The sequence below is a fragment of the Antennarius striatus genome, chromosome 12 (genome assembly GCF_040054535.1).
Source record: "Antennarius striatus isolate MH-2024 chromosome 12, ASM4005453v1, whole genome shotgun sequence".
In the NCBI taxonomy this organism is placed as follows: Eukaryota; Metazoa; Chordata; class Actinopteri; order Lophiiformes; family Antennariidae; genus Antennarius; species Antennarius striatus.
The window spans coordinates 18,342,501-18,355,637 of record NC_090787.1 but is presented as its reverse complement, the minus strand read 5'-3'; the positions used below and the strand labels follow the sequence as shown (position 1 = coordinate 18,355,637).

Here is a 13,137-nt window from a genome sequence, read left to right as displayed (position 1 = left end):
TGCAGTGAGTTTCATTTTCAGCTCCCTTTGTAGGTTACAAGGGAAATAAAATCTGCTGCTACCGGTTGATTGGGAACTACTGAAGAGTAAAGTTTCCCTGACAACATTAGACTGCTTTATGGATCCCTTTGTTGTGAGTTTGCCAATGGAAGCTCATTAATTTCCCCAGTTTTTTTTATAGGGAGTGTTGAAAATGTGGCAAGAGTTGTCTTGGTAGGACCCTTAAGACTTCCACCTCTGCTGTCGAAGGGAGACCATGCTTTTAATTGTGAAGATGTCCCTTTTCAGAGTACTCAGGCACATTTTGTTGTTTTTGAAAATTTTACGAGCCTATTTGCTGAAGCAGTGTGATCGATGATTCAGTTGTATAATTAGAATTTTGACAGTTTTAATATGAAGGGTTTTTTTGTGTGAGGTATTCACAGTTTCCCATTTGTAACTATAAAATTATAATGTGAATTTTTCTTTTTCTTTTTTTTTTGCTCACATTGTTCACAACTTTAATGAACCCAATTTAGTGTAACTTTGGTCTGGATGTTCTTCTATGTGAAAATGTAGTAAATATCTAAATACAAAAGTCTTTCAGAATGAACTAGAACTCCTTTTACCTCTGACTTCAGACAAGAACGAGAGACTTTGTTTAATGATTAAAGGAGGCTTCTGAGCCGTAACTGAGGTGGGGGCCACCGCTGGTGAAGTCTGGGCAAAATGAAGAATGCCTTCAAAAGGTGTGTTGTGATGAAGTCTGCATGTAACTTTTAATTTGTTGATATTAATAAGTTTTTATCTCCAAAGCAAACAATAACTTTACTTTTTTTCTTCTTCTGAATGTTTCACCCTATCAGCTTCCATTGCTTCACTAGGTGGCAGTGTCACCCTGGAAACACATTACATGAGTCGTGTTGTCTCATGGCCTATGTGACCAACTGTCTCATGGACCTTGGATCAGATTTGAACTACCAAATTATAATTGTGATCATGCCGTTGTTATAGTATGAAATTAGCACCATTCGCTTTTCAAACCTGTGACACAATTCTTGTAGAAAATAAAAAGATAGGGACAAAAGGAAGGAGGACAGCTTCCTTTCATCAGTGAAGCAATGCAGACAGCACAACATCAAAACACACGCTATGCTATTCTGTCTCTCTCTCATCAGCTAGTGAGATCTAGCAACTTTTAGTATAATGAATTTAGCAGGGAAGCCGACTCTACACAGTCCATCAGGCCCGCCATCCAGGAGATTAAATTATGTCTGTAAGCATTAAAGCTCTGATGCTGTATTTGGCGGCATGCATGCATCCATTTGCAAAATTCCATATAATAAAATTAAAACATGGACACCTATAGAAAATGGCTTGGCACTAGCACTTAAACCCAACAACTCAAAACAATTTGCTGACTAATGCATTTCTAATCATTTCTGTGATCAATGTTACCTACTGTGCAATAAGATTAATCAGCCATGTGCAAAGGTAGGATCACCTTGAACAGGGCGACAAGAGAGAAGAAAAGGAGATAAAAGGGCTGGGAGAAAGCACCTTCGTTATTATGTATGATAAGCACACCATACAGAACGAAAGCACACCTGCATTATTCACTGTTTCCATGCATGAGTTCTGTGTCTTTTGAGTGGCATTGCACCGTTGTGTTCCCCTCAGCTGTGCTTTAGCATCTGTGCGTGGCCATCTCACCGCTGAATAGCTGCCTGATTATTCTAAATCTAAGGGAATATTCAAACAAGGCCGATAATGCATTCTTCCATATGATTCTCCAGCGCTGGGACAGCTGTTCGGAAGCTTGAATGCCATGTTTAGAAAGAAACAGATTTCTCTGTTCAATTAATAGGCTCCATTAAAGAGTGTGGTGAGTCTGACAAATTAAGCAGAGATTCAGTTTGTCTCCAGCTTTAAAAACAAGAACCTCACTGCTGATAAATAGATATACTTTAACCAAAATGAATGTGAAAGTAATGTTTGACTTAATAATCAATGGCCATATCAGGGAACTGAGCTGATGCACTGGCATGTGCCTATGATGGCGCACTGAAACTGTGAGAAGTGTAGTTGACATTTCTACACACTAACTGTCAGTAACTTTGTCACAAAGGCAATTATCACAATCAAGTAGATTACAAGCAGGCCAATTTCACCAAACCTGTCCAACAGGGTAATAAAAGTTTTACAGTGAAGAGTTTGTCAACTGCATCAGACAGGAGGAATTATTGGAGATCAGTGCGTCTTTGTTCACATCGCTTTGGACACGGCGATTTGAGAACACGGAGCGCTGCTGCTCGGCCCGCACCTTGTAAACTTTGAACTTGTAGATAAATTCTTTCATTCCTTTCTCCCTCTCCCTCTCTCTCTCTGTGAGTCTCTCCAGAACAAGGAGGAGGTTGTCTGTCCAAGGGCACACCTGTAAGGTGCAGACCGTCGACAGGCTTGCCTCAGTGGCCTCTCCTGCTGTACTGAAAAGCCAATTATTCCTCCCAGAAGATAGAGCACTGTCAACTTCAAACAGAGAACATTCTTTAAGCAGATTAGACTAAAATTATATTTTATTATTTCAGCCCCTGAAGAATGAATTGGACTCTATTTGGTCGTCATTGTGGTGAAATCCGAGACAGTTTAAATGGCAGAGGCATGTTTAGAGTCAGGGTAATACTCTGGTGTCTTTATGAAAGGGCAGCAGAGAGGATCAGATTAGAAGCCGAACAGCGCGAGTCTTTCACTGCGGCTGTGCTATCATCTCTGTCTTCTTGTCTGTGCCTGCAGAGAGGTTAAATTAAATGGCTGTAATAAATGTTTTGGTCTTGCTGATGTGGTATGGCCGGCTATCAAACGAAAACACTGTGGAGAAACGGCATGGTGGAAGATCAGAGAGAGGGACAAATGGAGGGTGGGAGAACTCTGTCAGCACATTACCAACATTAGAAACAGACTTGTTTTCACTTAAACCTCAATTATAATGGTGGCTCCATAAAACAATTATATTGATGAATGCTTTCTTAGTTGCAGTAATTAAATTATTCCATTTAATTAACAAATTACATGGAATTTCTCCCCAGAGGACGGCATTAGCCTCATCTGCTGTTTTACAAACAGGAGTCGTCTAATGTTGTGTGCTATGGAAATGATTACTAATGCCTAATGAAACTGTGTCAGATCAGATAAATGCTCCACCCAGTCAACAAGCCGGGCTTGTAACACAGCCAAACTTGAAATAATAAAGGCAAAGAAGAAACTATTGATTGTATTTTTCAAGGGCAGGCTTTGTAAAGCTGACATCATGTAAATTATAACTCTGAGAGCCTGTACCTGTGGTTTAAAAGAGAAGGCAAAAACTCAAGCAAGGTACATGTAAAGCAAGCTTTTTAAAAATGATTCTTCACCCTAACCGCCCTTGTGTCAACATTAAGCAGGCTTATAATTTATAATGGAAATAATAATTGTTTTAAAATTAAGTTGTTTCACATTCAGACCACAAAAATTTTTTAATAACCACAAATGAAAGCATAAATTGATTAAGTCTTCATAGTGCAACTTCCACTCACCAGCTATAGGAGGTAATTATACTCACAATAAGAGCAGAATGCATTGACAGTGTTACTGTGATGGTTCAGTACAAAGCTATCGCACAAAAATGTTCACATGAGAGATTCCACTGCAGCTGGCCATTGCCCTCTGGTGGGAGTGCCAAGCACCTGCTGCAAGACTGACTATATATAGAGCATTAGATTTATCTGTATTCCTTGTGTTACAAATGTCATCAAATTCAAGATTATTATCAGATTGGCAACTTTAGCTGTGAACGAAAACACTATGAGTCATATCAATTTCACAATTAAAGCAATACAAGCACACATAAATAAATCACCGTGCTCAATGCACGTTGTTATAGCCTCTTTAATAAACACACACACACACACACACACACACACACACACACACACACACAACACCGTGTCCACAGTAGCACCGTTCTATATGTTTTTTTGTCCTATCCCCTCTTGGCTTGGCCATATTAGTCCATGTAAGAGGGGACAGGAGTTGTGATGCTGTAAGCACATACCGTGCATTCTCTCTCCTCCGCTGTGCAGTTGTTGGGCATATTGTGAGGTTTTAATACAGGGGATATGAAGGAGGGCTCGGCTCACATGTTTCGAAGAACCATGGCCAAGAATGACAGTTGCCCCTCTTGGAGACGAGACATCATTGGATTTAGATTGCACTTTGAAAGGTCAGCACATGTCAGGGAAGCAGTCAGCTCCTAATTGAATGTTCAGCAGTCATTTGAATGTTTCTACTTTTTTTCTGCTTGCGAAGATTTCCTTTGCAAACACGCAACCAGTCACTCAGTCTGTCCATTTAAACGCAAAGCCCATTAAACACAAAGGATTTCTCATTCTACTAACAAAGACAAAGACTTAGTTGTGCAACATTCCAAAATGCTTTACAAGGGAATGAAGGTAACACGGTAACAGAACACTCAGAACACTAAGAAACAAACAAAAAAAGACAATTGTAGAGAGTTATGAGATGAAAACAATGTTAGAGTTTTACAGTTGAGGGGCCGGGAAAGAAGAAAGCAGGTAACATGATTTTTAACATCATTAGGAAACAGAATTGTACATCTCATATTGTGTCATGTTAGTTTTACATATGACCCTATTTGAACTCAGTGATACGCTGCCACTCACATTTAAGACATGTTCAGTCAGGCTACAGTGGGTGGAGTTGCAATATTTTATCAGGAGAACTGAAACCGCCTCAGGATAAAACATGGATGGGCGCGGCAGTAAATGTCATATAAAAATCCTTTTTAAATGCAGAGATTTTTTTTCCGTGCAGTGTAATGCTGCTCAGCCTTGTCCTCGTGCGTCCCAAGGCTGTGACATACCTGTGTTTCCAGTTCTAGCATGTTGCACTGGCAGTATCACTGGTACTAATAAACCCATGTGGGAAAAAAAGCAATATCCTGTCAAGTCAGTTTGGTCTGTTAATCTGAAGAAAAAAGCTGCTGTCACTGTGATCTCAAAAGAGCATGAGCGCGGATTAGTGACTCTTTGTCTAGGCTGAAAGGGAAACTGAGGATATATCTAAAGATGCAAAGAATATGAGAGACATTCCAAAACACCACATAACAGTTTTTGCATGATCAGGAGCAACAAAAAAAACCACAAGGAGGGGGGGGGGGGTATCTACTGCCGTTTATTTTGTTTAGTGCAGGATAAGTGCGAGTCAGGTACAGCGCAGGTCACCAATGCTGAGTATGACAGGCGTTGTATTTGAGTGAAATGCTGAGCTATTTTGATAGAACATCCCTGCCAGTATATGTGTGCAGGCTTCGCTGCCGGCTCAGGAATGTTGGCATCAAGCATGTAGTCCTGACAGACAGCTGCACTGCAGTGGCGTTTTTAACATGCCAGACCAGAACTCGGGCGTGTTGGAGGCTCTGAGAAAGACCGTAGACTGCATCAAAATGCTTGTAAATGTGTGATGCCATGATTGGTTGTGACGGAAGGTGAAGTGTTGGGAAATCTCCAGTTTGAATGTGTTGGATGAGGTCAAAACGATGTGATCCAGTTTGTCAGGGGGTTAGGGTTCTATTGGCCCGTGTTCGCTCAAATTACAAGTCATGTGGGATTTAAAGAACAGTTCGTTCAACATGATGTGAGGAACACTGTAGATTAAATGACGTACTGACGCACTTTACCGTGACGTCTGTGGATAAACTGTTACTGGACGCGTCCTCCCCCAGCTAAACTCTTTGTCCCCACGTGTTCCTTTTTTTTTCTATCTCCAGCCATTTGTCCTCATCATACAAACACAGTGTACATTAGGCGTATCCTGATCGCCCGTCTGTCCTGCTCATTTTGTTAATGTTCAGCCCCGCCCTGTAGACGCGCCGATTCCACGCAGTTGCGTAATTTGACAAGCCAGCGCAAAATAGGGAGAATGAACGTTTGACAGCTGCCGCTCTGTTCGCAGGTTGCTTCGAAACAAAAGAACACCTATGCTTAATTTGTTTGTGAAAGATTTCGGTTAGTTAGACAGAACATCTGCTTTCATGGCCGCTGCCGTGAGGAATAATGTTTGGGTTGCTCCGGGACAAGACGCGCAGCTTCTCCGTAAAACCATCGCGCCGCTTACAGCCGACGGGCTGAGAGGTGAAGATCACGGACAAGTGCTGAAAGGTGTCATCCCGGGACCTTCATCTTTCAACGATTACAATTTGGTAGGGATTCATGTCTTTTCTGCCTCAAAGCATCACTTGTTTACTGATGGTTTTTGACGTTTTGTTTCACAAGCCTGTTATTGGAGGTAGGCCCAAATGTTTTATGTAGTACCCCTCTGCTAGTATGCGTATTGATGCTGGCATTCAGTGGGGCATGACAAGGATGTGAAACGTTGCACCCGCTCCTGAAACTTGCGAGGAAGAGATGCATATCGCTGCAGAGCAACTGGATGTTCTAATTTCAGCTCAGGGTGGAGGGTTTTCAGAAGGGCGTCCACGACAGCAACGAGGCTGGTGGCGTCTTCTGATGAGACAGTGTGTCCACAAAATGTGTCGTTATTCATGTTATTTTGTCGTTTCCTATGACGTAGAAAGAGAATGGTTAGTTGTGCTTGTCATTGGATTCATATTATAATAGAGCAACAGATGAAACACTACCTTTCTTTTTCTTTTTCTGAATGCTTTTGGATCATCAAACACTGACCACTTCCTGTATTCACGTCTTCTAGGATAAATCCGAGATGGACAGCTACTTGTCTCCACATGCACAGGAAGTGATCAATCCTAAAATGTTGTCTAGGGACAGCGTTCCCATGGTAGACCCACCGTTCTCTGAAGACTTCGCCTCCCCTTACAGCGTCAACATGAGTCTACTGCTTCCTGACGTCACCTACCTGCACCCCAGTCTCTGCAGGACGACCAGGCAGGTGAAAACAGAGCCAACGCACTCCCTGATGTACGCCACCTGCCAGGCCAATGGAGCGCTGCCAGTGCACCAAGAGTACCCGGGCGGTTTCGGTGCGGCCGATACCGGTAGCGCCAACTTTTACATCAAGCAGGAAGTGCTCGATTTTGCTGATGTTCCCTTGTTCCATCTTTTGAACTCTGACTCAGAGCAGATTGGTCATGGGTCCCACCTGAACTCCATCATGGCCCCATTAAATCTTCCTATGGGGAATGTCAACGTAGGCCCAGTGCAGAACGCTGGAAAGCCCACAGGTAGCCATCAGGGCGAATGTGTCCAACACAGAGGCCTTCAGCAGAGGTCAACCTATTTGCCACCTTCTCCGCCGAACTCCGAGCCCTCAAGTCCAGACAGGGGAAAGGAGCTCCTTCACAATTTGTCCCCACCTCCTTCCTACGAAGCCAGCATCGCCACCAAGTTACAACTGCAGATCCATAATTCCCCCGAACCGGGACAGTCTTCAATTCAAAGCCCAGAGCAGAATTCCAATGTTGGATTAGTCCAAACCCAGCACCCTGTGCCCGTCCAGCATCCAGCTGTAAAACCAGCTCAGCTCACACCATGTGATGGTCCATTGTCCCCAGTGTTGGCCCGGTCAGCTCCGTTTAAGAGCAACAGAAGGAATAATCCTGATCTTGAGAGACGGCGGATTCACCACTGTGATGTTCCAGGTGAGCGTTGGGTCGAGTTCAGCCCGAGGGAGAGGACGCGTTTAGATGTTAACAATCTTTTTTTTTCTTTCAGGCTGCACCAAAGTCTACACCAAGTCCTCCCATTTGAAGGCCCATCTACGAACCCACACAGGTAAAATGTTTTCAGCCACAAATCTTATTTTTGGGGTTGAGTGGTGAGCATATAAAAATATACTGGGCATCCGGATGCATTCTGTCTGCTGACAGACCTGGCCCACATCTCCCTGCTATCATTTCACATAAGTCCCCACAGCCCTCAACATGTGAGCCGTATAGAAAACATGAAACGCTGTGATTTACGCTGCACGCATGTAAAAGCATCATTTTCATCATTAGGAAAATAATTTGTCCAACGTATAGAAATATTGTGTGTTCTCTGCCTGCCGCGGAGAACACACAATTAATTAATTTTGTCTCTAATAATTTTTTTTTGTCTGTTGAAGGAGAGAAGCCGTATCAGTGCTCCTGGGAGGGATGTGAGTGGAGCTTCGCCCGTTCTGATGAGCTGACTCGCCATTTCAGGAAACACACCGGCGTGAAGCCTTTCCGGTGCGCTGTGTGCAGCCGTTCATTCTCCCGCTCCGATCACCTCGCCCTGCACATGAAGAGACACCAGAGTTAGGAGCTTGCCTGTAAATCAGGTCAACCATTTTTTTTAGAGGGGGGGTCTTGTTTGTTTTTGTTTTTTTCCAATAAATGTTCATTTCTACATTAGCTAACAAATTCAAACCTGTGGATTATTCCACTTCCTCCTCACAGGAGACATTCGTAGCAGTGCTGGCCCACATCTGTTTGTGTCTTTTACTATAAAAAGATAATATATTGATTACTTTATATTATTTCTGTGCTTTTACCTCAGCATTGGGGTATATTTTCTAAAAGAAGCAGTCAATAATGATTATCCAAATGTGATAATGAACTAGTATTTAATATTTTAAAATCTTTTTTTTTTCTCCCTGGATTTTGCTGCAGTGCAAAACACACAGGCAGTTTTAAATATCACATTTATTTTCAGGCATGTTACGTTGCAGGTCACTTCAGAAATCATTTACAGGTTTTTGTTTGAGCCACAGAAATAACATGCTGTCGGCGCAGACATGCAATAGTGTTGCTAGGAACCCGAATGTCAGAAAAGGTGTTGTATGTAAGTGTATGTACATGTAGAACAGAGAAACATAGTTAATAACCTCTGTATGTAAACATGTTGTGGATTTAATAAAAGACACAGCAGGAGGAGAAAATATTGGAGGAAACAATGTTTGCCATGTGATGAGAGCAGAACTTACAGCAGGAATATTGCACTGCTAGATTTATTTAATTTACCGGTAACAATTGACATTTACTGCAAACAATGAAACTGGGGGATAATGATTTTATCATCACTTGGACAGCATTATGAGTGTTCTATATACTGCAGCTTCGACACATTACAGCGTTTCAGATGCTTTTTGTGATTTTGTTTAATTACAGAATTGTTTTTTTTCTGTCCCAAGTCAGTTTCATCCACATGCTAATGTCTGTTTTCACACCAAAAGTTTTGAGCGCTCCACACTGCGGCTGCTCAGTTTTTTTTGTTTTTTCTCTCCCAGAAGCGTTTCGGTCGACCAACTGAACCAAATTCACTTGAAGCAAATGATATGTCCAAAAATTTGTTGTCTTGTAACAGGAATACAATCCTACTGCTCATGATTTGTCTTTACAAGCGGTTTCAAAGGGTTTTTTTTAGCTTTAGACTGAGCACCTGCCAGGTGGAACATCTGTGGAAGGTTTCTGCTTCTTGGACTTCTATTCAGGTATTCAAGCACCGTTTGAAAGTGCCTTTGGCTGCTTTTTTCTTCTTCTTTTTTTGAAAAACAAAGCTGGCCAGTTTGGACAGTTTTTTATCTGGTACTCTGCTATACTAAAATGATTCTGTACAGTATGATGGCTGCCCCTCTTTGCCTCTATGACCAAATTATAAAATTATAATTTGAGTCAAGTAGGTAGAATAAAAGGGATATTGAAGCCTCTATAATTTTTAAAGATGTATATATTTTGTACCTGCCGTTTAAGATAATCCACTGATTGTTGGGGTGTATAAAGATTTCCAGCTTTTTTAAATGCAGAAACTGTTCATTTTATTTTATTATTTTTTAATTGTTATTTTGGCAGTGTTTAAGAAGGATCAAATGAAATAATTTTATTTTTCTGAACCCACACTGTTGATTCTTTCTCCAGAAGCTCATTGGTGAATCGGTGCCGCTGAATTATGAATATTGAAAATAAATAAACAGATATTTTGACAGGCTTTCCAATATTTTTTGTAACATAAAGACAAACTGATCACATGGGCTTTGAAGCCATGTGACACCCACAGTGCAAATTAAAGTTTTGTGTTCAATTCCTCCTCTTGAATGTCTGATTTAATGATTTTAAAAAAAAAACTTTGTTATACAATTAAATCTTGGAAATGCTTTCTTGTCATTTCCCTTTTCTGTATCCAAATGAACATTTTGAAAAAAAAATCAAACATTGCTTGTGGCAACAGTTCTATGTATTTAAAAGTTGTTTCCGAGGAAACAATGGTGTGGAATATCAAAATCCAAATATTAAAAATAGACTGCCAACTGTTTGCAGTCTTTACTTAAAATGTTTTAGTTATTTTAAATTGCTGTTTTTACCACAGAGATGAAGATCGCAGCTATGTTCTTATTATAGATGCTTGGAAAAACAGATGACTGACAAGAGCAAAGCAGATATTTCTATGCAGTATTTCCTCAAACTATATGTTCTTCTCTGTAGTATCTTCCAAACTCACATTGCTTCTGTCTAGCTGTCACAGGCTCTTGATTTATGTTCGGTCTTAGCACTCATTCAGGAGCACACCCTCCATGTGATTGTTCTTCTCAGCCTGTGGGTGTCTTGATAGTAGAACCAGATCGTGTTTTTGTGTTTCTTTATTCATGGACAGTGTCTTTAACATGACTGTCAGCAGAGTCGCTGTCAAAAGGTGCTGAGAGAAGCTGCCTGAGCCCGTCCTGAGTGTAGAGCAGCTTTTCTCCTATAATAATATCCTTTTATTTGCTTTTAGCTTATTTTGACTTCATGCTGTTTGTACAGTATAGCTGATACTGTATTTACTGCTGTGAGTAATAAATCATGCATGTGATATAGTGCACAATGAAATGCTTTGTGGGGAGGGAATTGAAACATGGATATTGTAATCATCCGAATCCTTTTGTTGACTGACAGAAACATTCATCCAGATCTAGTTGGAACAGAGGACCGTACCAGATGAACCGGCCTTTTCTTTTGTGCGATCGACTCTGAGAAGTTGTGCAGTACATGTTGTGTTAAAACATCGAGCTTTAAATGGCAGCCTGTATTTGAACTACACAACAGGGAAGCTACAGTGTTCTACCTGGGATATTTAAACATGAGTGAAGCAGATGTTTGCCATGCTGTAAACTGAAATGAGCAGGTGAATTAATGCGTTTCCTGTTTTTCTGATCAGATGTGCTCTGAGTATGATTCTGTAGTTTATGTCACCCATCATTAAAATACCTTGTTTTATATCCAGAGCAGCCTTTTGACTGCCAGGATATGTGAGGGAAGCACTCACAAATCAAAACTACATTCTCTCCACCTCAGTCGAACATGTCTCCATACCAGCAAGTTACATACAAAATGCAACTTTATTAACCTTCATGCCTCCATTCATATTGTTATACATGTATTTGTTTGAACTTATTTTAATTTCACAGCTCCATCCATTTGAAAAATACAGACAAAAAGGCAAAACACTGACTGGATACTTAAACAACTCTTGGAGAGAAAAAAAAAGTGTAACAGAAAAGAGGACACCTGTTCTTGAAAGTTCGCTTAATATCAGGATTAAAGATTTCTTTTACAGATGTAAATTCCATGAGCAGAATCTCCTTCTTGAGGCAATGCTGAGCAATATCACATTTTTTTTAATATTTCGCAACTTATTTTATTTTTTTAATAGTAAGAATGAAAAGATCTGAATATATTTACACTACACTCACTTTACATAAATACAGGAACAACAATTACTTTACGTAATATCAGCAAACTTGAAACAAAGTCATTGGCTTCACTACTTAAACTTTCCATACCAGAAACTCAAAAGCAAGATGTTACACAGAAAGTAAAATAGATATTGATAGAGAAGTGTAAATTCAGTTTTCATTAGCAAAGGCGTAGCTCCCAGCCATGGGAGTGTGACTTCTCATTAAAGGAGTCACTGTTGGATTCATGTGATGAAGCCAAACACCAAGAGGCCTTTGCAACTCAGCTATGTTCCCCTTATAGGAAGTGACTTATTGCAAGCAAAGTAATAATGCGAGCTATAAACAGCCTGTAACGTGTTATGAGAGGATGCTGTATTTGATGCAATGGCATAAGGCTCAGTGCAAAAGGTGAAACACTGGAGGTCTGCCCTGCATAACGCCGTCTGTGCTTTTGCCAAAAGTCACAGTTTCTCATTTGAAATGTATTAATATGAGCACACATGTCGAAATCCAAACTCCACACTGCGCAGCTCAGTTACAAGTTTGCAATATGAGGCACTATTCATTATTATTGCATAACTTTGACCCTGGTTACCGTTACAAAATTATGCCTTGAAACGAGGAGAGATGCTGAAGGGAAACATAATCCAGCCGTCCAAGGGAGACGACGTGTTCGAGTCTGATCGAATTCAGTAAAAACCTGTGTGTTAATAAGGCATGCAACGTCACACACTGAATGCTGCTGATATGTGCTTGATCATTGGAATTTCTTGAAGAATGGCAACACAGGGAATAGAGTACCTTGATGTCAATGTATATAAATGATTGATTGATTGACTGATTATAGGAAACACTGGTTTAGCCTTGAGAATAAAAATGATTTGATCATGAACTTATTTGACCACAAAACAAAGAAAGAAAACTAATATAACATCACACATGATCATTTACATGATGAATACCATTAGCCCCATTTCACTGTATATCAAATTAGATAAATTACAGTCTCTGAAAAAGACTTTACATGTATAAATGTATTTTCTGCATCTACTAATCATAAGCCCTATTTTCCAATGTATATACAGGCTTTAGAACTTTGTAATAAGTTTTATCTTCACTATCACATATATTACAACATTTCAAAAGATCCTTTTTACAGAAGAAAAAGAGTTATATGCAATCATGAACTGCCCCTCAATAATAAAATGTTCTCATACATTATATGGGTGATAAAATACCATGATGACTATTTGTCTATAAACTGACATCTGAAATAAAATAATTTGAAAATCATACTAATAAACAAACAAGGTGCTGATATGCTTTTTTTTGCCAAAATGGTAATACAACTGGGTGAAATGACATGTGCACAAAACAATATACATAATGACCTCTTACATTACCATCCTTAATTACATCAGTGGTAACATACATTGGGGTGAGTGTGAGGAC

The 13,137-nt window shown here is 40.3% G+C and overlaps 2 protein-coding genes across 4 annotated transcripts in view; one reads left to right on the top strand and one right to left on the bottom strand.

Annotated features, from left to right (window-relative positions):
* Positions 1 to 5,195: 5,195 nt before the first annotated feature.
* Positions 5,196 to 10,125, top strand: klf5b (Kruppel like factor 5b). The gene is made up of 4 exons (XM_068328823.1): positions 5,196 to 6,235; positions 6,745 to 7,651; positions 7,725 to 7,784; positions 8,116 to 10,125. Exons 1-4 carry the CDS (start codon positions 6,068 to 6,070, stop codon positions 8,292 to 8,294), a joined length of 1,314 nt encoding a protein of 437 aa, XP_068184924.1. The 5' UTR covers positions 5,196 to 6,067; the 3' UTR covers positions 8,295 to 10,125.
* Positions 10,126 to 10,220: 95 nt separating this feature from the next.
* The window catches only part of klf12b (Kruppel like factor 12b), a 43,927-nt gene continuing 41,010 nt past the window's right edge, over positions 10,221 to 13,137 (bottom strand). For all 3 annotated transcript variants that reach the window (XM_068328824.1, XM_068328826.1, XM_068328825.1), the window contains one exon: positions 10,221 to 13,137. This exon is cut by the window's right edge and continues 2,406 nt beyond it. The gene's annotated coding sequence lies outside the window, so the exon portion shown is untranslated.